The following is a 27,210-nucleotide window of genomic DNA, read 5'->3' on the forward strand; positions in this document are numbered from 1 at the left end:
AACCCTTCTACCTCTGGGCTACACTCTCAGACCCATTTTTATATGTTTATTTGGAAACAGGGTCTCTTAAGCCAGCGCGGCTGGCTTCGAACCTGCGCGATACTCCTGCTTCCACCTTGTATCTCCGTGCCATGATTACAAGCATGCACCACTGCACCTGGCAAAAATTTTCTTAAAAAAAAAAAAAATAAGTAGCCAGGTGTGGTGATGCATGCTTGTAATCCCCACGCTTGGGAGGCGGAGACAGGATCGCGCAGGTTTGGACCCTGTTTCCAGATAAAAAAAGTACAAAAAATAGGTCTGGGAGTGTAGCCCGGAGGTAGAAGGTTTTCCAGGAACCCAGTACCACCAAAAAAAAAAAAAAAAAAGTAGTAATAAGTAAATGACCAAGTAAATGGTTCAGCTGAATGTACATATATGTATATACACACGGATTGTGTTATCTATTTATTATTATTTATTTATTTATTTATTTATGGTACTGGGGATGGAACCCAGGGACATTCTACCTCTGAGCTACACCCCAGGTCTATTTTTTGTTCTTTATTTTGAATCTGGGTCTCACTGAGTTGCAAAGGGCCTCACTAAGTAGCTGAAGGTGTCTGTGAACCGTGGTGCTCCTGTCTCAGCTTCTCAAATGCTGGGATTATTAGTGAGCACCACCACGCTCAGCTTCATGTCCTTTTTTTAAACCATCTAAGAGTAGGCTATAACTACGGTGCTTCACTGTGAATCTTTCCCAAATAGAAACATTCTCCAGTAGAACCACAGAACAGTTCCACAACTGAAAAAACACAACACTGATTCAGAATCATCATCCACATAAAACCTTTATTCAAATTTCTTTTTTTAGCCGGGCATGGTGGCGCACGCTTGTAATCCTAGCAATTGGGAGGCTGAGACTGGAGGATCGCAGTTTGTAGACAGCCTCAGCTACTTAGTGAGGCCCTCTGCAACTCAGTGAGACCCGGTTTCAAAATAAAGAATAAAAAATAGCGCTGGTGGTGTAGCTCGGAGGTAGAATGTCCCTGGGTTCCATACCCAGTACTGCAAAATAAATAAATAAATAAAATCTTTCTTTAAGCCAGAAGTAGTGGCGCACCCTTGTAATCCCAGTACTTAAGAGGCTGAGACAGGAGGATCATTAGTGAGGCCTTCTGCAACTTAGTGAGATCCTGTTCCAAAATAAAAGAGTAAAATAAGTCTGGGGTTATAGCTCGGAGGTAGAATGCCCCTGGGTTCCATCCCAGTACCACACAACACACACACACAAAATTCCCTCTTTGAAGAAAATCATATTGTAAAGCCTTTTTTATGAGCACAAGGTGCTTTCTGTTACACAGGAAAAGTGACTGTTTACTGTTGGCTTACTCTGGTTTTTCTTTGTGGTTTAGCTTCTTACATCCGTGTTTGACAATAGCATCAAGACCTTTGGAGTAATTGAGAGCGATCCTTTTGACTGGGAGAAGACTGGAGCGGACGGCTCACTAACCACCACCACCACTTCTACCACTCCACAGCTGCACACCCGCTTGACCCCTGCCGCCATTGGGTATGCCCCAGAGAGCCTCTTGAGCGATGCCTTTCATGGGTGCATGGTGTTCACAGAAATGCCCTCTAGTTCATCCAGGTCCCCTCAGGTGAACACAGGCTGGGACAGAGAGAAGCTTCTCGATTTCCTGGAATTGGCTTTGCCTTTGGAATGATCTTAGATAATACTCTGAAATGGGAGCTTAGAGCGTGTGTGATTTGTTGATGTCAGATTTACAGTGAATTTTCTTCAAAATGAGTGGGAACATTAGTTGCATTTCTAAAGAAGATATGACACTCTGGGAAGAATGGGACACAATTATATCTAATTATACTGTAAGTTTTGTAGGAGCAGAACATGTAACATGCCCATCTTACAAAAGTGATTTAATTTACATAGCATATTAGGAACAAGTTATTCTTAGTTTTTGTTTTTAAATTTTTTTCTTCTGCATATATTAAAATACAGGTGTGTGTGTGTGTGTGTGTGTGTGTGTGTGTGTGTGTGTGTGTGTGTTTTACTGGAGATGGAACCCAGGGGCATTCTACCTTAGAGGTACACTCTCAGTCCTATTTTGTTCTTTAATTTTGAAGAAAGGTCTCACTAAGTTGCAGAAGGCCTTACCAAATTGCTGAGGCTGGCTAGGAACCTGCGATCCTCCTGTCTCAGCCTCCCAAGCGTGAGCACCATGCCCAGCTCTGCCTTTGTTTTTAATTTGTTTTGGTTTGCTTCTGTTCTATCTTGGCTGCAAGCACAGATGTCCTAGTAATACTGTCACGTTGGTTTTCTTATTCAGATTCTGGAACATGCTATAATTTTCCTGGGAAAGAATTGTTTCTTTACAGATTTGGATCCGTTTAGTTTCGAAAAGGGTGAAAATATTAATTATGAATTAATTAATGGAAGCAGAGTGGTAGGGAGGTAGAAGAATTGGAGCCATGTGGAAGGGACTTACGGAGAAGGCGGGAGAGTCCTTGGAGTGTGTGACGCTGTGCTGGCGCATAAGCAAGAGGGGAACTGCGTGGGAGTGGGCGTTTCCTAGAGCAGTTTCTTAGGTAGAGATGGCACTTTTCCTGAGATGCCGTGAGAAGTGCTGAGAAATTAGAGTAGTTGGAAAGAGGAAAATAATGCTGACATAGGGAAAAAAAGATTTGGTAGAACACTGAATGGTTAAAATGTGAAAAGAAAGAACAAACACACCTGTGCGGCAAGTAGACTACGCTCCCTTTGCCTTTAATTTGGATTGCATAGACATAAACATTAGTGCCCGTCATGCTTCTTGCATCAGTAAATAAATTATATTGAACTCATATGAAAATCTTTCAGTGGCCAGTTATTTCTGGTCTTGAATTATCTCTATAATTAGTTTGTTCATTTGAATTATTTTAGATCAAACTACTTTTTTGTGGTGCTGGGATAAAACCCAGGGGCATTCTACCTCCGAGCTACCCCCCACCCCCAGCCCTATTTTTTATTTTGAAACAGGTCTCACTAAGTTGTGAAGGGCCTCACTAAGTAGCTGAGGTTGGCTGCAAACCCGGATCCTCCTGTCTCAGCCTTTCTAGTACTGGGATTATGAGCGTGCGCCACCCCGCCTGGCTTCCAAACTACCTTTTTAATATATTTTTAAGGTTAGAATTTGTAGTACCTACTTGAATATGCATTAAAGTTTTTTCCTGAGCGCCATTATCAGTGCTTTTCTAGCTGTTTACCTATAACCTGTTGATGATGAGGTTCACCGAGTACTGACCCTTCTAAGCAGTGGTAGGAATGAAGACTGCCAAGTCAGGAGAAACAAGACCTTTAGAAATCACTGGTCCTATCACAGCGTGTGAAGTACTTATGACGCCTCTGCCAGGGCAGAATTGTTACCCTTAGAATGGCCTCCTAGAAGGGCTCTGTTTTGCCTCTTACTATGATCACAATGTAGCCCGTTAATGTGATCTATTCAAGAATGTTTTCCTATGTTGGGATAATTTGTAAGAAGAGGTTTTATTTTGTACTAAATACTGGCATTAGCCAGTAATATTTAAAACAAACAAATATTTATAATTATAGAACATTAAAGCTGGCATAGACCTTCTTACTTATTGAATGATTAATGAGAACTAGAAAGCCTCTCATGGACCCAGGAGCCTAGGGTGAGATGACCAACCGTGGAACTAGGCATGGAGTTACTTGAAAGATGGAGATGTCGTTCATCCGGATTCCCTCAGGTGGTCAAATGCTGAGGCACAGCAAGAGCTTACGGATTTCCTTGAATTAACCTTGCTTTGGGAATTATCTAGCTTAGGAGATAGTGATATTAATTGGTATTAGTACTTTGTTTTCCATGCCAAACTGTGTGACTTATATAATTGCAGCATTTCTGTTTCTCACACAGCGCAAAATCTCCTTCCTCATTTTGGTGTCACCAGGGTCTTATATGTAATAGGTGCTTAGTAAGTAAAATGTCTGCAAATAAGAAAGCAATGCACATTTCATACTATGAAAAAACATAATAGTGATCTAGCAATTTTACTACATCAGTTCACTTCCTTATGGCACTTAATATTTTCCCGTTTATAATTGTTTTTAATCTCTAAGAAAAATGGATAAAGAATACAATATGTAATTATTGTTGACAAAGACTAATTGGAAAATAGAGCATGTTAAAGTGATTGTCAAAACTTAGGCGTGGGGCGATTTCGTTGGAAGCACCCTTCACGTTACATGTTACCTTTGGGTAACATGAGGCTGTAACTGTCTTTTGTATTTCTATCTTTTTAATAAACTTATTTAAATCTTCAAAAAAACCTTGGGTGTGGTGGCGCACGCTTGTAATCCCCGCGCTTGGGAAGTGGAGACAGGAGGATCGCGTAGGTTCGAAGCCAGCCGAGCTGGCTTAAGAGACCCTGTTTCCAAATAAAAATATAAAAAATAGGTCTGGGAGTGTAGTCCAGAGGTAGAAGGGCTTCCAGGAACCCCAGTACCACCAAAAATAAATAAATAAAGGGGTAGGGGTCGCCAGGCATGGTAGCATAAACTAGTAATCCTAGCATTTGGGAGGCTGAGAAGGGGGTATAGCTCAGTGGTTGAGTAGGCCTAGGTTCAATCCCCAGTACCACAAAATAAACATGTAAGTACATAAATAAAAGCAGTGGTTATCAAATTAGTGAGTTATTATATTAGAATTTATATTTTATAATCAGGTTAAAAATTCTAAATTCTCAAATTTTAGAATTATATATGGATTTTCTCATTTAAATACAGGAACACAATGTAAGATAGTCTCGTAGTAATTTTTTATTCTGGTCTTTTAAAGTTCTATGATTTCCCTCCCCCGCCCCCTTTTAGAATTGCCAATGCCACACCCATCCCAGGAGACTTGCTTCGGGAAAATACAGATGAGGTGTTTCCAGATGAACAGCTTAGTGATGGGGAGAATGGCATCCCTGTTGGCGTGTCACCAGATAAATTGCCTGGATCTCTGGGACATCCTCGTCCCCAGGAGAAAGATGTCTGGGAAGAGATGGATGCCAACAAGAACAAGATAAAGCTTGGAATTTGTAAGGTGTGTATTTCTTGCATAGGGAGTGATATCTTCCCATGTCTCTTTTTATCTTATTGTTACAGAGGGTATCATGATGCTCAATTTTGAATGAAAAGTAGACAGAACATTGTATTTCTAGATATTTACATATTGGCATTTGGAATCAAACATTAATCTTCATCTTGTATTTTATGGAAAAGATAAAGGTGTTTTTTTTTTTTAAATAACCAGGACTGGGGATATAGCTCTTTGGTAGAGTGCTTGCTTATCATATATGAAGCCCTGGGTTCGATCCTCAGCATAAGAGAGGGAGGGAGGGAGGAAGATATTTTTTTAAAAAAGTCAATGAGACTAAAAGAGGAGAAATATCTATAGAATAAAAGTTAATAGTCTTCCCAAATAAAGTGACAAAATCTCTGGGGCTTTTTGTTAGCGTAGACCAATGGAACTATAAGCACCCATTCTGAGCACTGTCTCAAATATAGCTGGGGAATTGAGGGGTGGAAGTGGGACATCAAACTGACCATGAGTTGACTAAATGTTTGAATATTAAACAAAAGACAAGATTTATTCATTAAAATAGCAAGTAGGAGCCGGGTGTGATGGCGCACGCTTGTAATCCCCACGCTTGGGAGGCTGAGACAAAAGTTTGAAGCCTGCCTCAGCTACTTAGTGAGGCTCTCAGCAACTTAGTGAGACCCTGTTTCCAAATAAAATATAAAATAGGTCTGGGAATATAGTCCAGAGGTAGAAAGCCCCTGGCTTCCACCCCCAATACCACCAAAAAAAAAAAAAAAAGAAAAAAATAGCAAGTAGGTATACTTGTTAGTATGGGGAGAGATTAGATTTCTGAATTATATGTGTAATTTTTAATTATCTTGAGACAAAGCCGGGCGTGGTGGCGCATGCTTGTAATCCCCGCACTTGGGAGGCTGAGACAGGAGGATCACACAGGTTCGAAGCCAGCCTCAGCTACTTAGTGAGGCTCTCAGTAACTTAGTGAGACCCTGTTTCCAAAAATAGGTCTGGGAGTATAACCCGGAGGTAGAAAGCCTCTGGGTTCCACCCCCAGTACCACACACACACACAAAAAAAAACATAATTATCTTGAGACAGATTATCCCCAGACTTTTCTTTGCTTCTGTTTATTGTTCTTTCCTCATTCATAGAAAATGAGATAAAGGGGCAATGAATTATAAGTCAGTGTGTTTATGTGTGTGTGTGTGTGTGTGTGTGCGCGTGCGTGCGTGCGTGTGTGTGTGTGTGTGTGTGTTGTTTAAGTGATTTTATAAAAGTTTGGTTGGGAAGGAGGTAAAACTTAATACATGTGAAATGAAGCTTTGGACTCATACTTATTTTAACATGAAATTTGGCTAGTCATGCTTTATCAATTAAAATATGTCCTGACAAGAATATTTTGTGATCAGCTCTGAGGAGTTTGTGCTATTTTTGGACAATTGTTGAATTATATAATTTAAAACTTAAGGATAGACAGATGTGGTGGCTCACACTTGGCATCCCAGTAGTTGGGAGGCTGAGACCGGAGGATCACAGGTTCATGGTCAGCCTCCATAAGACTTTGATCAACCTAATTGGGTGTGGTCAGCGCTTGTAATCCAGCAGGATGGAGGATGTTAGGAACCTCTCTTAACTCTTTTTTTGTCCAAAGGGAACATCCTTTCCAGTAGCATCCTTATAAGCATCTAATGTAAAAAGTCAAGGTCATTAAACATTTTTAGATCATTTGCCTTTGTACCAAAAATCTAAAAAAAAAAAAAGAACTGAATCTGAATATGTATTAAGAAAATGCAAAAGTGTTTAAAGACAGGAATATAATGAAGTAAACTAGCTAAAATATCCTAAATTTCTGAAAACACATCTAATTACTTATTTCTGTTCTTTTCAAAGCCTTTGGTGATTACTCCCACATATGGGACCTAGGATGTTTTTCAGAGTTTTATTTTCTCTTTCTAGGCTGCTACTGAAGAGGAGAACAGCCATGGCCAAGCAAATGGTGTTCTCAATGCTCCAAGTCTTGGTTCACCAGTTCGCGTCCGCTCAGAGATTACTCAGCCAGACAGGGATGTTCCATTGGTGCGGAAGTTACGTTCTATACACAGCTTTGAGCTAGAAAAACGTCTGACGCTGGAGCCAAAGCCAGATACTGACAAGTTTCTTGAGACCTGGTATGAAATAGTTGTTTTCTTTTTAAAGCTTCTAAGTTACCATTATTGTTGTTGTTGCTTTTAGTATTACTGTACATACTTTTATTAAAGTCTTTAATATAAGACATTCTTGGGTTTTTGTAACCCTAACTCCACTAAGCTCTCATTTTTATCCATATTTTTAGTTATCATTCTGATACTTCATGTGAATTTTCTTCTAATATTTCAAATCCTGTAACAAAACCTTTGACTGCAGGTGCTGCTAACTTCTTAACACTGGTTACAGTTAAAGGAAGAGTTTTACAGTGATCTGATTTGGAAGGCAGTCTCTTTCAAATAGCAGTGTAGAGTTTGAAAGTCATGAGAAAGATGGCATTAAGCAGAAATGAAGGCAGTATGTGGAGGAGAGGAAAAAGTAACTCATGCACAAATCACAGGCATTTCAGTTTAGCGGAGGCCTTAGGATAATACCTATCAACAAGCTTGTCATTCTTGCCTCTGGCACTTCCTAGAGAGAAGGAAAGGTAAAACTTTAGTGAGCTATACAGATACTGTAGTTATGGTTAATGAAGCACATTATGTCTGTAACAAATTTTTTTTGTACTGGGGATGGAACCGAGGGACATTCTACCTCTGATCTACACCCTCAACCCTTTTTATTAATTTAATTAATTATTTATTTATTGCAGTACTGGGGATGGAACCCAGGGGCATCCTACCTCTGAGCCACACCCCCAGCCCTGTTATATTCTTTATTTTGAAACAGGGTCTGACTCAGTTGCGGAGGGCATCACAAATTCCAGAGGCTGGCCATGAACCTGCACTCCTCCTGTCTCAGCCTCCCAAATGCTGGAATTATAGGCATGTGCCACCATGGCCTAGCTAGCCCTTTCTTTAATTTTGATTTTGAAGCAGGGTCTTGCTAAGTTGCTGAGGGTCTTGCTACATTGCTGAGGCTGCATTCCACCTGTCTCGGCCTCCCGAGTACTGGTATTAGAGGTAAATGTCATTATACCCAGTTCCCTATCACAAATTTTGATAACAGAAAGTAGAAAGGAAGCTTAAAGCAAGTTTGGGACATATTTGTGAATTATAAAGGTTTCAGTAATATTAAAGTACCTTTACTGTTAGTCATGCCCTTCAGTGGTATATCTTTAACTACTGCTGACAATGAAATGTTAGATTAGAAAGAGTGTGTGAATATGATTAGCAGGGTGCTCACTGTGTCCTAAAACAGTTTAGCCACCTCTCTCCTTGCTCAGTTTCCATTTTAAGCAGTTCCTCTCATCTGTGCATTCTTCCTCCAGGGTAGTTATTTCGTATCATAGGTGTAAGATACATGTGTTGTCTGTATCTTGACATGATCAAAAAAGATGCTGTAGTGTTGGTCACAGTGTTTGTTTGTTTTTGTGGTACTGGGGGTGGAATCCAGGGGCTTTCTACCTCAAGACTACACTCCCAGACCTATTTTATATTTTATTTGGAAACAGGGTCTCACTTCATTGCTGAGAGCCTCACTGCTTAGTGAGGCTGAGGCTGACCTCGAACCTGTGAGATCCTCCTGTCTCAGCCTCCCAAGTGCTGGGATTACAAGCGTGCGCCACCACACCCAGCTCGGGGTGCAGTGTTTGAAACATTTTTGAATTGTGGCCAAGATGTGAAGAAACTATAAGAGTACAACGGGGATTAAATGCCTAATTTGGTAAAGAATTTAGTCTTACAAAAGAAGGAAACCTTCAGGTATGTGGTGTTTGCCTGTAATTCTGGTACTTGAGAGCTTGAGACAGAAGGATCACAGGTTTGAGACTAGTCTCAGAAACTTAGCAATACTCTCGGCAACTTAAAAAGACCGTTTCAAAATAAAAAAGAGCCGAGGGTGTAGCTTAGAGGTAGAATGTCCTGGGTTCAATCTCCAGTATGAGAGAGACAGACCAGACAGACAAACACAGAGAGAGAGACAGAGAGAGAGGGAGACAGACAGACAGACAGACAGACACACACACACACACACACACACACACACACACACACACAGAATGAATTAAAAGCTGAGCCATCTTTTTTTTTCTGGGTTTTTTTTTTTTTTTTTTTTTTTTTTTTGGTACTGGCATTGAACCCAGGGGCATTCTACCTCTAAGCTACACCCCCAGCCCTATTTTTTATTCTTTATTTTGAAACAGGGTCTCAGTGAGTTGCAAAGGGCCTCACTAAGTAGCTGAGGCTGGCTTCAAACCTGCGTGATCCTCCTTTTTTGACCTCCCGAATGCTGGGATTACAAGCGTGCCCACCACGCCCGGTGTTCACCTTCTGAAGCAGAATTATGGCCAGTGGAGAAGGACATTATCGACCCTGTGAAACTGCCTTCATGCTTTTATAGTTTTTCCTCTCATCTTTGTATGGCTAGAAGTTCTGTATAGACCTTATAACTAATGTAATAAATGTTTCCCTCAGACACTGGACTAACTTCTCTCCATTTCCCTTAAGCCTGGAGAAAATGCAGAAAGACTCCAATGCAGGAAAGGAATCCGTTCTCCCTGCTCTGCTTCATAAGCCTGGTGTTCCTGCTGGGTCCCGTAACGACCACATCTGGCACTATGATGAGGAATATCTTCCAGATGCCTCCAAGCCCGCCTCTGCCAACACCCCGGAGCAGGCCGATGGTGGCAGCAATGGATTCATAGCCGTTAACCTGAGCTCTTGCAAGCAGGAGGTGGACTCCAAAGAATGGGTGATGGTAGACAAGGAGCAAGACCTTCAGGACTTCAGGACAAAGGAAGCTGTGGGCCATAAGACGGCTGGGAGCCCTTCTGACGAGGAGCCCGAAGTGCTCCAAGTCTTGGAGGACTGCCCTCAAGGTGAAAAGCTCCGGCTGGGGCCTTGGGCGCAGAGTGAGCAAGTAAAAAAGGGAGCCTCCGGCGTGGTCCTGGCGCTTCCTGCAGAGTGCCCTGCCGCTGCTGCTTCAGAGCCCTGCACAGACAGGCTGGACCTCCCAGCCGGAGCCACACCCACAAGCCCAATGGAGGCACAAGCAGAAGGGCCTCTCACAGCGGTAAGAGGCTTGCTCCATTTGTTTCTTCATATTTATCCAGTCTAGGTGCTATGTAGAAAAGACTGAGGAGCCGGAATGTAGCTCAGTGGCAAAGCACCTGCTTTGCAGGTGTGGCGCTCTGGGTTCGATCCCCAATTCCAAAAAAGACCAAAAAGAAAAAAGAAAAAGAAAAGACTGAACCAGGTGTGGTGGTGCATGCCTGTCCTCCCAGTAGTTGGGAGGCTGGGATAGGAGGATTGCAGGTTCAAGGCCACCCTCAGAAACTTAGCAAAGCCCTCACTAAATAGCTGAGGCTGGCCATGAACCTATGATCCTCCTGTCTTAGCCTTCCAAGTACTGGGATTACAAGTGTGAGCCACCATGCCCAATTTATAAAGATGTATTAAATTGGAAAAGTGTTTTAGTAGAATATTAATGACACAGAAAAGTTTGAATTGTTAAATTTACTCTTTAAGTTGGGCATGGTAATACACATCTGTAATGCCAGTATTTAGGATGAGACAGGAAGATTGCAGGTTCCAGAAAAGGCTCAGCAATTTAGCGAGGCCCTCTGCAATTTAGTGAGACCCTGTTTTAAGAAGAAGAAAAAGAAGAAAAGGTTGGGGTGTAGTTCAGAGGTAGAATGTTCTTTGATTCAATCTCCAGTACCCCTTCCACACACACACAGATTATTCTCTTAGCCAAATGTGGTAGCGTATGCCCGTCATCCCAGTACTGGGGAGGCTGAGACAGGAGAATTGCAGTTTCAGGATCAGCCTCAGGAAATTAGCAAGACTCTCAGCAACCTAGCAAGACCCTGTATAACAAACAAACAAACAAACAAACAAACACTCAGCCAGGTGTGGTAGCGCATGCATGTAATCCCAGCATTTGGGAGGCTGAGACTGGAGGATCGTGGTTAGGGCCAGCCTCAGCTACTTAGGCCCTCCACAACTTAGTGAGACCCTGTTTCAAAATAAAGAATAAAAATAGGGCAGGGGGTGTAGCTTGGAGGTCGAATGCCCCTGGGTTCTATCCCCAGACCCGCAAATAAATAAATAAATAAATAAATAAATAAATAAATAAATAAATAAATAAAGCTAAAAAAATAAAACCAATAAAAGGTACTCAGAGAGTAGCTTGAAGATAGAATGCCCCTAAATTGAATCCCTGGTACCAAAAAAAATTATTTTAATAGACAAGGATTTTTTTTTTCAGGTTTGGAGATGGAACTCAGGGGCATTCGACCTCTGAGCTACACCCCCTGCCCTATTTTTTATTATTTATTTTGAGACAGGGTCTTATTAAGTTGCAGAGGGCTTCACTAAGTAGCTGAGGCTTTCCAGAAACTGTGATCCTCCGGTCTCAACCTCCCAAATACTAGGATGACAAGCATATGCCACCATGCCCTGTAAGGGATTTTTTTAAATATTTATTTATTTATTTATTTATTTATTTATTTTACGGGTCTGGGGTAGAACCCAGCAGTATTTGACCTCCGAGCTATATACCCCCTTCCCAATTCTTTTTTTTATTCTTTATTTTGAAACAGAGTCTCACTGAGTTGCAAAGGGCCTCACTAAGTAGCTGAGGCTGGCCGCGAACTGCGATCCTCCAGTCTCAGCCTCCCGAATGCTGGGATTATAAGCATGCGCCACCACGCCCAGCTTAGGAATTTGTTTTTATAACTCAGTAGTTAATTCTTTTCTGTACTAGGAAGCAACAGATACTCTTCTACCTATATTTCTTCCAGCCTATTTGTCCACTAATCAGAATGAGATTTTACTTTTGTCTTATGGTACTGGGAATTGAACCCAGCCTCTGCAACTTAGTGAGACCTTGTTTCAAAGCAAGGGATAAAACTGGGTTGGGGGTATAACTTGGAGGTATAATGCCTCTGGGTTCCATTCCCAATGCCAAAAAATAAAAACAAATGGGTCTGGGAGTGTAAGCACAGACGTATACACCCTGGGTTCCATCCCCAGTACTATTAAAAAAGAGACTTGAATTTGGAGTGTTAAATCTAAGTCCTGCCCCCATATAATTGCATTTTTACCCCCCCCCCCCAGCTTACGATCCCTAGACCTTCTGTGGCATCTACACAGTCGACCTCAGGCAGCTTTCACTACGGTCAGCAGCCAGAGAAAAAAGATCTTCAGCCCCTGGAGCCGTCTGTGGAGCTGCTGTCTCCAAGGGAGAACTCCGGCCTGGCTGTGACGGAGGGTGAGCCTCCTAGCGGAGCAAGCAGAACCGACCTGGGGCTGCAGACGGATCACACTGGGCATGATGTGCGACCTGATGTTAGAGAGAGTGACTTAGCTCAAGACGTTCCTGACCGTGATGGACCAGGTGTGAGAGGACTGGAGACTCTGCCTGGGGAGCCGGAGGAGAAAAGCATTCTGCTAGGCTCAGGTAATGGAGACGAGCAGCTCAGCAAAGGGCAGCGCTGCACCGAAACCTCTCTCCCAGGAGACTTGACAGCTGTGGAAAGGGACCACTCTGCAGCCACCGAACCCCTGGAGGTGACAAAGACACAGGCATTCAGTGTGGTGCCAAATCAAGACAAAAACCACGAGATGACGAGGCTTCTGGAAGTTGGGGAAATTTCTCCAGGAGTCGTTGACCCACACGCAGAAGGGCAGATAGGCCAGGTGGCGCCAGAGCCAAAGAGTGCGCTCTCTAAGGACGATGGCCTCAACAGCGACGGCCCACCAGCGCATCAAGGGGACCTCGCTACTTTTTTGCACCAAGAGGGTAAAAAAGAGAAAATTTCCCCTAAAAATGGAGAACTATTTCATTGTGTTTCAGAGAATGAACACGGTCCCCCATCCCGGAAGGATGTGATGAGGTCATCCTTTGTAACTAGACATAGCCGAATCCCTGTATTAGCACAAGAGATAGACTCAACTTTTGAATCATCCTCTCCAGTTTCTGCAAAAGAAAAGCTCTTCCAAAAGAAAGCTTATCAGCCAGATGTAGTCAAACTCCTGGTGGAAAAAAGGCAGCTGAAGTCTTTCCTTGGTGACCTCTCAAGTGCCTCTGATAAGTTGCTGGAGGAGAAGCTCGCCACCATCCCCACTTCCTTGTCTGAAGAGCAAGTCTTCACTCCCTTTTCAAGACTGGCAGTGGATTCTCACTTGAGTAGGTCAGCTGAAGACAGCTTCCTGTCTCCCATCATCGCCCAGTCTAGAAGGAGCAAGATCCCGAGGCCGGTTTCATGGGTCAACACGGACCAGCTCTGTACTTCAGCTTCATCCCAGTTCCTGCCTCGGCCACCGCCAGGAAAGCCTCCCACACGGCCTGGAGTGGAGGCCAGGTAACGCCCTCTGCCCTCACTGTGTGGATATCTGCTTCATTGTATAACAGTGGTAGCCTGCCCTTTCTTTCTTTCTTTCTTTCTTTCTTTCTTTCTTTCTTTCTTTCTTTCTTTCTTTCCTTCCTTCCTTCCTTCCTTCCTTCCTTCCTTCCTTCCTTCTTTCTTTCTGCTACTTTTCAGCATCACAGATTAATTCCTTTTTTTTTTTCTTTTCTTGTGGTACTGGGTATAGAACCCAGGGGTCTTCTACCTCTGGGCTATACCCCAGCCCAATTTTTATTTGGAAATAGGATCTCACTACATTGCTGAGGCTGTCCTTGAACCTGCAATCCTCCTGTCTTAGCCACCCAAGTAGTGGGATTATAGGTTTGAGCCAGTACCCCTGGTGTATATGGGGGAGGGGGGTCGTACTGGAAATCAGGGGCATTCTACCTCTGAGGTATACTTCCAGCCCTATTTTATTTTTTAATCTTAAAAAAGGATCTCACTAAGATGCTGAGGGTTTTGCTAGACTGACCTTAAACCTGTGATCCTCCTGTCTCAGCCTCCAAAGTACTGGGATTATAGACATGTGACATCATGCCTGGCTTTTCTCCCAACCCCATGGTTTTTATTGTGAAAATATATAGAACATAAAATGTCTCATCTTAAGTCCTTTTACATGTGATGTTGAGTGTTGTTAAGCGTGTTCACTTTGTTGTGTGACTATCACTATCATGCTTCAGAACTCTTCATCATATAAAACGGAAACGAGCTTCCCATTACCCTCTCCCCATTCCAAGACAACCACCAATCTAATAAACTTTTTTTTTTATTTTTTATTTTTTTTGATGGTACTGGGGTTCCTGGAAGCCCTTCTACCTCCGGGCTACACTCCCAGACCTATTTTTGCATTTTTATTTGGAAACAGGGTCTCCTAAGCCAGCGCGCGGGGCTAGCTTCGAACCTGCGCGATCCTCCTGTCTCTGCCTCCCAAGCGCGGGGATTACAAGCGTGCGCCACCATGCCCGGCCTAATATTTCTGTTACTTTAATGACTATAAATACCTCGCGTAAGTAGAATCATACAGTTTGTGTTTTTGTAAATGGTGTTACTTAGTGTCCAGCTGGGCAGTGGGCCACTGGTAAGCCCCGCGCTTGGGAGGCCGAGACGGGAGGACCGTGGCTCAAGGTCAGCCTCAGCTACTAAGTGAGGCTCTCAGCAACTTGGTGAGACCCTGTTTCCAAATAAAGTATAGAATAGGGCTGGGAGTAGAGCCCGGAGGTAGAAAAGCCCCTGGGTTCTACCCCCAGTAACACACACACACACACACACACACACACACACACACACACACGATTTTCCTTCGTTCCTGTTTGTCTAATGTGTGTCAAACATATAAGCTTATAATTTAAAAAATACATTAATTTCTTAAGTTATCTAGATGTGGAATTACAAACAAGAATAATTTAGACTAATAGTTAATTTTTTAATAAAAAATAGTCTCTTAAAATCATGCAGAAAACAAAAAAGAGTAAGAAACTGTTGTTACGATGATGCTGACTTTGATATTTGCTCATGATTTCCCTTTCCTAAGCTCTTTCTTTCCTCACATGACTTTGAGTGTCTGTCTACTGTGTTTTCATTTGACCCCACAGTGTCCTGTTAGCATTTCTTGAACACAAGTCTGGTGGGTGACAGTGAGCTCCTCTGAGTTTGTCTATGGCCTTGTGTGTGATAAGCATGTCCTCTGTCCCTGATACACACTGCCAGCCTGAGTCGGCTTTTAGCTAAGAGTTTCATTTCTCCCCCCCCCCTTTTTTTTTTTTGGCAGCACTGGGGATGGAACCCAGGGGCATTCTACCTCTGAGCTACACCCCTGCCCTATTTTTTATTCCTTATTTTGAAACAGAGTCTCACTGAGTTGCAAAGGGCCTCACTAGGTAGATGAGGCTGTCCGTGAACCGTGATCCTCCTGTCTCAGCCTCCCGAATGCTGGGATTACAAGCATGTGCCACCAATGCCTGCCTTCTCCCTCACTTTTGAAGTGCACCTTTGCTGGATACAGGATTTTCTTTTTTTTCTTTATGGTACTGGGAATTAAACCCAGGGGCATTCTACCTCTAAGTATATCTATAGTCCTATTTTACTGTTTTTTTTAATCTTTCATTTTATATGGTACTTGGATTGAACCCAAGGACTTTCTACCTCTGAGCTACAGCCTTTTCTTTATTGTTTTTTTTTTGTGTTTTTTTTTTGTTTGTTTGTTTTTGATGGGGTTTTTTTTTGTTTGTATTTTGAAACAGGGTCTTGCTAAATTATAGACAGCCTCACTATATTGCGGAGGCTGGCCATGAACTTGTGATCATTCTGTCTTAGCCTCCCAAGTACTGGGATTACAAGCATGCACTCCCATGCCCAGCTTTATTTATTGTTTTGAAACAGGGTCTCACTAGGTTGCTGAGAGTCTAGCCAAGTTGCTAAGGCTGTACTTGAACCTGCAGTCCTCCTTTCTCAGTCTCCCAAGTACTGAGATTACAGGCATGTGCCACCATCTCTGCCTGCCTGTTTATTTATTTGTTTACTTATTTATGTATTTACTTATTGGAGTGATGAGGGTTGAACCCAGGGACATTCTACCTCTGGGCTATACCCCCAGCTCTTTTTTAAATTTTTATTTTGAAACAGGGTCTCACTAGGTCTCACTACTTGCTGAGGCTGTACTCAAATCTGTGATCCTCCTGCCTTAGCCTTCCAAGTATTGGGATTACAAGTATGCGCTGCCGTGTCCAACTTTTCTTTTTGAACATCTTTAAGATGGTTGTTATAAAGAATTTATCTAGAGCCAGGAATGGGTGGCACATGCTTGTAATCCCAGTACTTGGGAGACTGAGACAGGAGGATCATAGGTTTGTGGCCAGCCTCTGCTATTTATTAAGGCACTCTGCTACTTAGTGAGAACCTGTTTCAAAAAAAGAATAAAAAATAAGCCGGGCGTGGTGGCACATGCTTGTAATCCCAGCATTCGGGAGGCTGAGACAGAAGGATCGTGGTTTGAGGACAGCCTCAGCTACTTTTGAGGCCCTTTGCAACTCAGTGAGACCCTGTTTCAAAATTTTAAAAACCGGGGTTGAGGGTGTAGCTCAGAGGTAGAATGCCCCTGGGTTCCATTCCCAGTACTGCAAAAAGAAAAATGGGGATATTTTAGATTGAATGTTCTTTTCCTTTACCTACTCCTTTTCTGTACACTTTTAATTACCATGCCTTTATCACTGGAGATGCCTAAAGGCTCTTATCACTACAGTATTTAGTATTGTCACTAAAATACTCTTGTAGAGTGCTTTATGGTTTATAAAATGCCTTTATATTTATACTACTTTGACCCTTTTTGGGGGGCGGGGGAAAAGTATTAGAGAGCCAACCCAGAGGCTTCTACTACCTTCAACCTACTGCCCCAGCCCCCAATTTTTTATGTTGAAATAGGATGTCCCTAAGTTGCTGAAGCTGGCCTTTAACCTGAATCTTCCTGTCTCAGCCTGCCAGGTCCTGGGATGATGTAGGTGTATACCACCACACCCGACTTTCACTTTAATTTTTAGGCCAAACCAGAAAGACATTTAGGACAAAGATGACTTTGCTGTTCAGTGAGCACTCTAGACTGCGAGTGGTGAGGCCCACACACCTGGCAGTCAGTCCTCTCCCACCCGTCTCTCGCCTCGTCAGCATTGGCAGGGACAGAGGCTGAGGTGTGGAGAGACCAGTGATCAAATGACGGTGAGATAGATAGACATGTATAGATATTGTGTGTGGGGGTCTGGGGAGGGAACGCAGGCATTCTACCTCAACCTCCGAGCTGCACCCCCAGCCCTATGTTTTAGTCTTTATGTTGAAACAGGGTCTCACTGAGTTGCGGAGGGCCTCACTAAGTAGCTGAGGCTGTCTGTGAACTCGGATCCTCTTGCTCAGCCTCCCGAGTGCTGGGATGACAAGCGTGCCCACCAGGCCCGGCGTGAAATATTATTTTAGCTGTAGCTCTTGCTGTTGATGAGAGTAGTTCATATTGAAGACTTACGATTTCATATTTAATGTTTATAGAATTCCTATTTTAGCAACCTTACAGAATGTAGATTACTCTGTCCTCATGTGCTGACATGCTAGAGACAGAATGTTAATTTATCCTAAAATTTAAAGGACAAATATGGAATAAGAGGATGGGCGTTACTGTCAGCTAAGTGCTTCTGCATGACAGACATTCATCTAAGTACTTGGTTACCACCGCACTAGGCCGGCTCCACGACACCATGGGATAGTCGGCATCGGGTAACTTAGAGGATGGAGACTCCTTTGCTCCTGGTTCAGTCCACGCGAGGCTGGGGCCACGGATCTAGGGCCTGGCAGTGGGAGAAGCAAGAGAGAAGGAGGGCACAAGGCTGGAAGGAGGCTGGGTGGAAGAGAGCCAGGGAGAGGAGCCACATAGGATCCCCGAGGCTACAGCTTGTCCATCCAGCATGCCCCGCCATCTCAGCCGCCACCCACAGCAGTCCTTTAGATGGATGTATCCACTGCTGAAATTACAACCCTCAGGGCATAACTGTATCAACCTGAACATTAATAAATGAGCTGGCCGGAGTGGAGGCACACGCTTGTAATCCCAGTACTTGGGAGGCTGAGCAGGAGGATCGCTGGTTTGTGGCCAGCCTCCGCTACTTAGGCCTTTCACAACCTTAGGAGACCCTGCTTCAAAATAATTAAAAAACAGGGCTAGGAGTGGAGCTCAGAGGGGGAATGCCCCTGGGCTCAATCCATAGTACTGCGGGGGTAGGGAGGAGGCTCTTTAAGAAACATTCTTTATCTAACTGAAACATAGCATCTCTATATGAAACGTAGGAGTGGTTAATTTGAACAGGATCATACAATTAGTATGTCAAAGAGTACATCTGTATCCTGTTAGTATATTTTCTGATTTTGACTTACATGGTACACATTATGCTTTGGGACATTGTAACTTTTAAGCACAATTGAAATGGATTAAAATGAAAATAATTCTTCTCTGTTGTATTAAGGTTACGCAGATACAAAGTCCTAGGGAGTAGTAACTCTGACTCAGACCTTTTCTCCCGCCTGGCCCAAATTCTTCAAAACGGATCTCAGAAGCCCCGGAGCACTACTCAGTGCAAGAGCCCAGGATCGCCTCACAATCCCAAAACACCACCCAAGAGTCCAGTTGTCCCCCGCAGGAGTCCCAGTGCCTCTCCTCGAAGCTCATCCTTGCCTCGCACATCCAGTTCCTCGCCATCTAGGGCTGGAAGGCCCCACCATGACCAGAGGAGTTCATCCCCACACCTGGGGAGAAGCAAGTCGCCTCCCAGCCACTCAGGATCATCCTCCTCCAGAAGGTCCTGCCAACAGGAACACTGCAAGCCCAGCAAGAATGGCCCAAAAGGAGCCGGCGGCCTCCACCACCACTCAGCCAGTGCCAAGACCCCCCCAGGGAAGAGCCAGCCGGCCAGCAAACTCAGCAGATAGGAGCCGGGCTGCGTCTCTGGGAAAGGCGTGAGGTCTTCCTCCTAAACCTGATGCATGTGTGTCCCTGTCCTGTCTATTTTAAAAAATCAGTGTTGGGCTTCTCTTGCAAAAGAAAGTAACATGATCAGTTATTTATAAGAAGACATAAACATATGGTAAAGGTTCACCTAAGGCAGGTAGCAAGTGGATCAGGAATCAGTTCCTTTTGTATAGGAAGGGCAATACAGAAAATCCAAGGGGGGAAGAAGCATTAAACGAGCTCTCACTTTCTAGCCACTTCTGAAACAAAAGAGTTGAGGAGGTAGAATTTTATGGGGCTTCATTTAATTTTTTTAAGCCTCAAAGATTATTATAGCAAAAGTGTTTGATATTTTCATTCAAAACTTCTAAACCTTGGAGAGTTATTACTCAAATATTAGAGTATATAAGAACCCTGTTACCAGGGAGCCACTACTGATGTATACTTGGTTCGTGTGTTTATTTAGTCATTGAGAAGCCATGCCTTTATTTTTCCTCATTCTTCATCTCCTCTGGGTTTCCACATTTTCAAAAAGAGTTTCTTACCTGATCCAGTGTCTCCTCGTTTATTTTAATAGGCCATTCCAATAGGTGTTTAGCAGCACATGCTGAGAATTTCAAATCCAAATACCTTTTTTTTGGTACCCTAATATTTTTCTCTGGAGCAGTGGTTCTTAACCCAGTACATTTTTATTGTGACAAATAACTGAGAAAAGGAAAGGAAAGAAAAGTCTGACCAGAGCTACTCGCATGCTTCAGTGTTTAGGGAGAGAGCCAGAGAGGGGGGTGAGTCCTTCAGATAGAAGAACCCTCTTACCCTGCAGTGTTCTCCTCCTGGAAGGAGGACGGCCTGGATAAGACTGCTCCCTCAGTCTTCTAGGTACAGCTCTTCAGTGCCCACCTCCAGTATGGGACAAGGGAAGCACAATGCTTTGGAATGTGACTCTATGCTTTTAGAAACTTAGAAAGAACAATAGAGAGACATTAGGTATGTTATTGAGGCTTGTAATCTTCAAACCTCGTATTTTATACATTTAGCCAGTAAGGAATGAATATCTGGGGAAATAAACTTAGGCTAAATATTTTCCATTCAATGTTTTATTACCTGCTTCTGTGCTCTAGTTCAGTAGTTTGGCTTCTTAGTCTGATTCCATGTAATCTCAACTTATGAAATTGTAAGGAGCATCACATTGTTCTATTATCTTCTGCTAACAGGAATCAGGTAAAATTAAAAGTATACCAGACTTTTTAAACGGGCTCTTGACTCTGTAGGAGCTTTGTGTTGTAAAGCCTCATTATGGTAAGGTAACCTGGTCTGCTCGCTGTGGATTTGCCTTCTGTCAATCAAGCATCTCTGCTTTCTCTCTGACCTTGTGTTTGCTGCCAAATCTAATGCAGTTAAATTTGGAAACAAAAAGGAAGTTTATTTTCTCACCAAGTGAACATATTATAATGCTGCATCAAAGTTGCCCTGAAGCTGCACTGAACTTACCTTGCTCTCTTTATCTGTGTTGAGCTTTTTAAGCAAACTCAAAACCTTATATTGAGGCATATAAGGTCTCCCATAAAAATGTAGCATAGTATGAATTCTTAATTTCTCTACAGTTTCAAGTACTATGGAGGAATGCAGTAGATAAGACATATTTAATGTTTATCTAGAGCAACTGTAATGTGGACAGCCTGATCTTTCTGTATATATTGTATAATAGTTGCTATAACACTTCGCATGTCTTCATGGTAAATTATATAAATATTTATAAATATCTAGAAAGACATATGCTTATATAAACTCATTCTTTCTCACCCTCCACTTGTCACTGAAAGATCACAGATGGTGACAGTCCTTTTCTGCTGTGTGCCCCGAGCACACCGGGCCTGTCTTCATTTCTGAAAATACGTCCCTGGCATGTGAGACCTCAGATTCCTCTTGCCTCCCCTAATGCAAGGGCAGGCGGTCTTTAACAAGCCAAGATGGAATATTTAATTTTCACTTTAAAAAGATTTTCTTAGGCGAAAAATTACTGAGACCTGCTTGTAGCACATAGCGCTGTCCTTAGGTTAGAGTGGGTAGCTGGGGATTATAATAATGGGCTTTGACGTAGATTGACTGTTAAGACATTTCCTCAAACGTGCCATCCTCTGTGCCTCTTCTCACATCACCCTTTGGGGGACCCACCAGTTAGAAATGTGCCGAGTGCACCCTCAGGAAAGCTGAGGCTGTAGCTGTGTGTTCTTATTGGTGTTTCCCTCCTGACAGTCAGAACTGACCAGGATGACAGACAGTAAATGTTTCCTCTCTTTCTTTGTTCCTTCCATTTATCTACCAACAATCTTTTAAAATGGCATTAACAAACTCATCAGGGTCCAGAAATAAACAGCCTTATTGAGTGAGAATATTTTATTTTGCATGAAGAAGAATGAGTTAACCAAAGATGTTTCTGCTCTGATTCTTTCAAAAGAAAACAGATTGATTACAGTGTATGTATCCATAGGTCCATTTATAAGTAATGTCCTTATATACAGGGATTTACTTTATATTTAAAAGCATAGATTGTATTTTTAGATGTTGCTGTCTTGGGCCAAAAACAGAAATTGGCAGCCCTCAGTAAGCACTTTTGGCACAAGAATTTTTGTTTTTATTTTAAAGTATGATACAAAGAACTCGTTTTTTGTTTTGGTTTGGGTTTTTTAGTTCTTTGTTATTTTTGAGGTTTTTAGTGATAACATGTTTCAGATTTCAGTCACAGATCATCCAAGTAATTTTAAGCCAGTCTGGTTATTTTAAGACAAGGAACATGGCCATTAACTAAAGTCAACCCAGAGTATATTAAAGTAGTACCTGGCAGAGCTAAAATTACCTTCTGATCCCTCCTCCTACAACAGAATGACTGCTCACTTAGTCCTGGTGCACTCTGTGAGCCCCTGGGATGACTTGGGTCGAGCAGACGATCTTTATCTCTTTAGGGAGTATCCCCTAGGAGTTATGCTGCCAGATCTCCAGAGTCTGAATTAGTTGAAATTCTAAAGTCCTGCCTGATAATCTTGTACAGCTTAAAGGCATTTAACATTAATGGGTAGTGAACAAATTAGAAAATTGGCCATATCAGGTTTATCACTAAGATGTAGATTATAAGCCACCTTTGAATACTGAGCCTTCTGCAGGCAGGCTGTGTCTTTCTCAGCTCTGAGGTGGCAGGCTGGTCTTGCTGACAGGGGCACGGGTGCATTCACTGATTTTTAAGTTGCATATTTTGAAGTGAATGTTTTTTGTAAAAGTTGCCAAGTTAATCAAGTCCTGAATAAGTAGCAAAATGGTCACTGAGACATGAAGTAGTCGTGACTGACTTCATTTGCTTTTGCCCATAGCACTGCTCACTGACCAGTGTTCTAGTCTGCAGTATTTCTGCCTTGCCCTCGCTTCTCTGGCAGCCTGAGGTTCTTCAGTGGGCACCAGAGTCCCATGTTAATGGCTCTGTGGTTGCATCCACTCTACAAGGAAAACGTGTACACTGGTGCATGTTTTATAAAGACAAACACACAAAGTCAAAAACCATAGTTTTTCTACACTCAACAGCTCTGAGTTAAAAACAGATGCCCCCCAAGAGCAGATAATTTTATGTTCCTAACATAACATTAGGAATTGGTGATAGGAGAAACTGGATCCAGAATTTAGAATTTTAATGGCTTCAGAAAAAAATTACATCTTACTCTGGCTATTTGAAAATATATTTATTTGTAGATAATCCAGATTTAGTCTTGAAGATCAAAGTTCTTCATATTTAAAAACTTATGTCATTCCTTTCTATCAATCAAAACATGGTATATCTTAATCCTTTCTTCTGTCATGTTCATATGCTTTACAATTGTTTGCATTAACTCTTAAATTCTGTCCATTTTTGGTTTTGTAGAGTTTAACACCAGTATGTTGGGACTTTGCTTATGGGAGAGAGATGGTTACCTCCTGTGTCACTGAGAGAGAATGGTTGACACCAACGTCACCATTTAACTTTCTTGAGTTTGATTCTCAGACAGTACTTTGGAAGAATAGCTACGTATCTATGATTTGATATAAAAAGTATTATAGGATTAAAGACGTGATTACTATGTTAGTCTTTATGTCAATATATACCCAGGTCAGAAACCACAGGGCCCTATTTAGACCTTAACTTAAAGAAAGGAACTGAAGGCATTCCTCAGACCATAAAGGAGATGTATTGTCTGTAAAACCCCAGATGGTTGTCAGGACATCCCACTACCATATCCCAAGAAAAAGTAGTGCTACCTTGAGAATGCGTAAGTAGAGTGAAAACTCATCACATTAAACCATTGGGTGTCCTCCATATTTTGGCTATTCCTCTGAAATTCTAAGAAATTTAACCCAGGTAGTCTCAGGAACCCTCAATTTGTTGTCCAGCATTGCTAGGGATAACTGCAGGAGGCACACGGAGAGTTTCTGTAGTTCCTAGATAAATCCAGGACTTTGGACAAGGATCCCTATCCACTTACGAGAAGAATTTGGGTGCTGCTCACCATACTCCCTGAGAAATCCCTGGCTGGACATGACTCTCAAGACATTTTCTAATTCAGTTCTAGTTTTCTACTCCTGCTTTTAAAATATGTAAGCTTGATGTTTAGTCATTCCCCTTGAGCAAGTTTGGATCTGAAAATTACAATATATTACAGGATCAGGATCACCTTTAGATGCCACACTACGTCAAGACACTGAATAACTCAGTAACGCTCTGAATACTTCCTTACACTTTGCTAGGCTCTTGGTCTTAAGGAGATAGGTAACAGAGGTGAAACTTTTCATTACTCTGTAAAAGCCAACCGTTCCTGCCTTCTCTTTAATGGCAGGTGGAGTATGGGCGGCCGTAACAGGCCAGGGGCTCTGAGTGGAGAGCAGGCTGTGCGGCAGGTCGTTGAGCCCATGAAACTCTAGGATTTGCTGATGAGACGATTTTACACTAACAATGAATAGGAAGTTTACGTCCTTTGAGTCCTTTAATATTGTTTCATACTGCGCACTTCAGTGTTCACATGCCCATTTAAAAACACTGAGTCAGCCCAGCGGTTATAAACGATCCTTCCCATGTGATGCTTTTTTCCCTCCCTCTTATATACAGAATAAATCCCTAAAAAAATGATTCCCAGCACTTCCCCAGACCTGGACTCTGGGTGCTCTTTACTCACACACAGTGGATAACAGGCTGAGAGCTTGACTTCGATTTATTTGGGGAGCTACCCAGAGAGGGGAAAGCTTTGGGACTTTTTCCAACAAATTTTTTATGTAAACTATGCACTGAATAGTAAAATTAGTTTACTAAGGTAAAAAGCTTTCAGAAATTTAAAGATAGGAAAATAAAGGAAGTGTAGCGCTGGGCCACTTGGGACTTTGAAGCGGCATTGGTTGGGTGGACTGGAGAGGAGAGAGGGTCCAGCTCGAGCCTTCCGCACTTTCCCTGACACACAGCTTCTCGTCCCTCTGCCCCGACTTCTTTCCTAAAATAGCATCTATTTCACTGGGCCATTTTCTTACAAGTTCCCAGCTTTTAAGAAAGGGAGAGGCAACATATATTTTGAATTAGAGATAAATTTTGAAATTTATGAGCTATTGGTAGCTGTTAAATCAGGTTCACCAAACCAGAGTTCTCTTGCTGAACAAGACCAGTGAGTCAGAATAGATGACTTTAGTAATCCGACTTTTCTGTCCCTCTCTCCTCTTCATGAGTTGAGAAGCTGCTCTTTGAATATCTGCAAAGCTACTGCATTGTGTCCTCCCCTCCAAGCCGCTCCCTTCCTGTGCTCGCTCAGGCAGCTAAGGACATGGAGTATTGGCAGAAGCATGGAGTGCTTTTGTATAGGCCATCTGTACATAAAAGTGTAAGTATTTATTTAATTTTCCCATTTGTATCATATGAAAGCTTTGTACAGTGTTTTAAGTTCTGTTTTAAAATTATTTTGTATTTTATTTTTATAATCTAGTAATAAAATATTCATTCCGCATGCAAACTCTAGTTCTCTTTGTGTGATGGTTTGGATTTCAAAAGTGGGAAATAAGCCGGGCGTGGTGGCGCACGCTTGTAATACCCGCGCTTGGGAGGCTGAGACAGGAGGATCGCACGGGTTCGAAGCCAGCCTCAGCTACTTAGTGAGGCTTTCAGCAACTTAGTGAGACCCTGTTTCCAAATCAAATATAAAAAATAAAAAAGGTCTGGGAGTATAGCTTGGAGGTAGAAAGCCTCTGGGTTCCACCCCCAATACCACCAAAAAAAAAAAAAAAACTGTGTGTGTGTGTGTTATTGGGGATTGAACCCAGGGGCATTCTACCTCTGAGCTACACCCCAGCCCAATTTTCTTTTATTTTGAAACAGGGTCTCAATAAATTGTGGAGGGCTTCACTAAGTTGCTGAGGCTGGCCGCGAACTGTGATCCTCCTGTCTCAGCCTCCCAAGTACTGAGATTACAAGTGTGTGTACCATCATGCCCCACTTGCATTTTTTTTTTTTTTTTTTTTTTTTTTTTGCGGGTCTGGGGTTGGAACCCAGAGGTATTTGACCTCTGAGCTATACCCTCTGCCCAATTTTTTATTCTTTATTTTGAAACAGGGTCTCACTGAGTTGCAAAGGGCCTGAGTAGCTGAGGCTGTCCACAAACTGTGATCCTGTCTCAGCCTCTCTAATGCTGGGATTACATGCATGCGCCACCACGCCCAGCTTCTTAATAGTTTTGAATGCACTAGAGGTTACAAGATTAGCTGAAAGCCAGAAGTGTTACTGTAAATCCTGTACACTAGAAAAAGTGACCTAGAGCTGGGCGTGGTGGCGCTTGTAGTCCCAGTACTAGGGAGGCTGAGACAGGAGGATCTCAAAGGTTCCAAGCCAGCCTCAGCTACTTAAGTGGGGCTCTCAGCTCAAACTATATAAAAAGGTCTGGGAGTACAGCCCGGAGGCAGTACCAAAAAAAAAGAAAATGAAAAAAGTGACCTAGAAAAAGCATCCCTGAGCTGAACAGAAACTAGGTGTTCAGTGTCTCTGCAGGTGAAATCCAGGGTTCAGGGCTATGAGATGGTTTCTTTTCTAACAAAATTGTCTTTAAAAAGCCCGGCGTGGTGGCGCACGCTTGTAATCCCTCCGCTTGGGAGGCGGAGACAGGAGGATCGCGCAGGTTCGAAGCCAGCCGTGCCGGCTTAAGAGACCCTGTTTCCAAATAAAAATGTAAAAATAGGTCTGGGAGTGTCGCCGGGAGGTAGAAGTGCTTCCAGGAACCCCAGTACCCCCCCACACACACCCTCCCTTTCCATACATCATTCTGTCTCTGGCTGGGGGTGCTTTTTCCTCCCACTTGGGAAGCATCCTGGAGAGATTTCTGTCCCACTACCCTTTCCCCTGTCATCTTGAAATCAAAGGAACTCAGGAAGCATTTACTGGTTATGGCTTGATTCCTGCTTGGGTTTGACCTGGAAAGTTAGCTGCCATCTGCTTTTCTCAGCCTGGGTTCTCACAGAAAAGGAAAAAAAAAAAGTCTCACCCAGCATCTCAGATTTTCAAAATAAAGAAGAGCTAGGCGAGGGGTGTGGACCTGATGTGATTGTGCAGCAGGGTGGCCTGCGGCCTTTCCAGGGTTGTGGCCTGAGTATTAAGAGCCGGTCAATCTTTTGATTGACCTCGCCAAAGGCCAAAAGTCAGCCTTCGAGAAAGACGAGATCAAAAAGGCTGGGTTAACTTCTTGGGGCGGGGGTTGAATGTAAAAAACTCAACTCGGAGGGAAATGTGCTGAGGGCAGGTTTAGGCGTAGGAGCTGCTCACCTTCACCCGCGCCCCGGGTCTCCCCACTGTCTGTGAGGTCGCCTCCCGCCCGCCGGGTGCCCGCGCCACGCTCTGGGAGTTGCCCGGGCGGGGGGCGGGGCCTGGGCGGGGCCCCACCCGCCGCCGCCAACGGGCGCCCGCTCGCCACGCCCCCGCCGACGGTAGTCCCAGCCGCTCGCCCCGCCCCGCCCCACCGCTCGCCACGCCCCCGCCAACGGGCGCCCGCTCGCCACGCCCCCGCCGACGGTAGTCCCAGCCGCTCGCCCCGCCCCGCCCCACCGCTCGCCACGCCCCCGCCAACGGGCGC

General features: G+C 43.3%; 1 protein-coding gene across 1 annotated transcript in view; it reads left to right on the plus strand.

The window, feature by feature from the left end:
* The window catches only part of TTBK2 (tau tubulin kinase 2), a gene marked incomplete at both ends in the record, with an annotated part of 75,237 nt that extends 56,160 nt beyond the window's left edge, over nucleotides 1-19,077 (plus strand). Inside the window, 6 exons of the mRNA XM_080707478.1 lie at nucleotides 1,395-1,552; nucleotides 4,868-5,084; nucleotides 7,038-7,249; nucleotides 9,713-10,277; nucleotides 12,326-13,572; nucleotides 18,615-19,077. Coding sequence (XP_080563604.1) covers nucleotides 1,395-1,552; nucleotides 4,868-5,084; nucleotides 7,038-7,249; nucleotides 9,713-10,277; nucleotides 12,326-13,572; nucleotides 18,615-19,077 — 2,862 coding nt within the window. The remainder of the gene's footprint in view (nucleotides 1-1,394; nucleotides 1,553-4,867; nucleotides 5,085-7,037; nucleotides 7,250-9,712; nucleotides 10,278-12,325; nucleotides 13,573-18,614) is intronic.
* Between the last annotated feature and the right edge of the window lie 8,133 nt (nucleotides 19,078-27,210).

This window comes from Muscardinus avellanarius (assembly GCF_963383645.1).
Source record: "Muscardinus avellanarius genome assembly, chromosome: 12".
Taxonomy (NCBI): Eukaryota; Metazoa; Chordata; class Mammalia; order Rodentia; family Gliridae; genus Muscardinus; species Muscardinus avellanarius.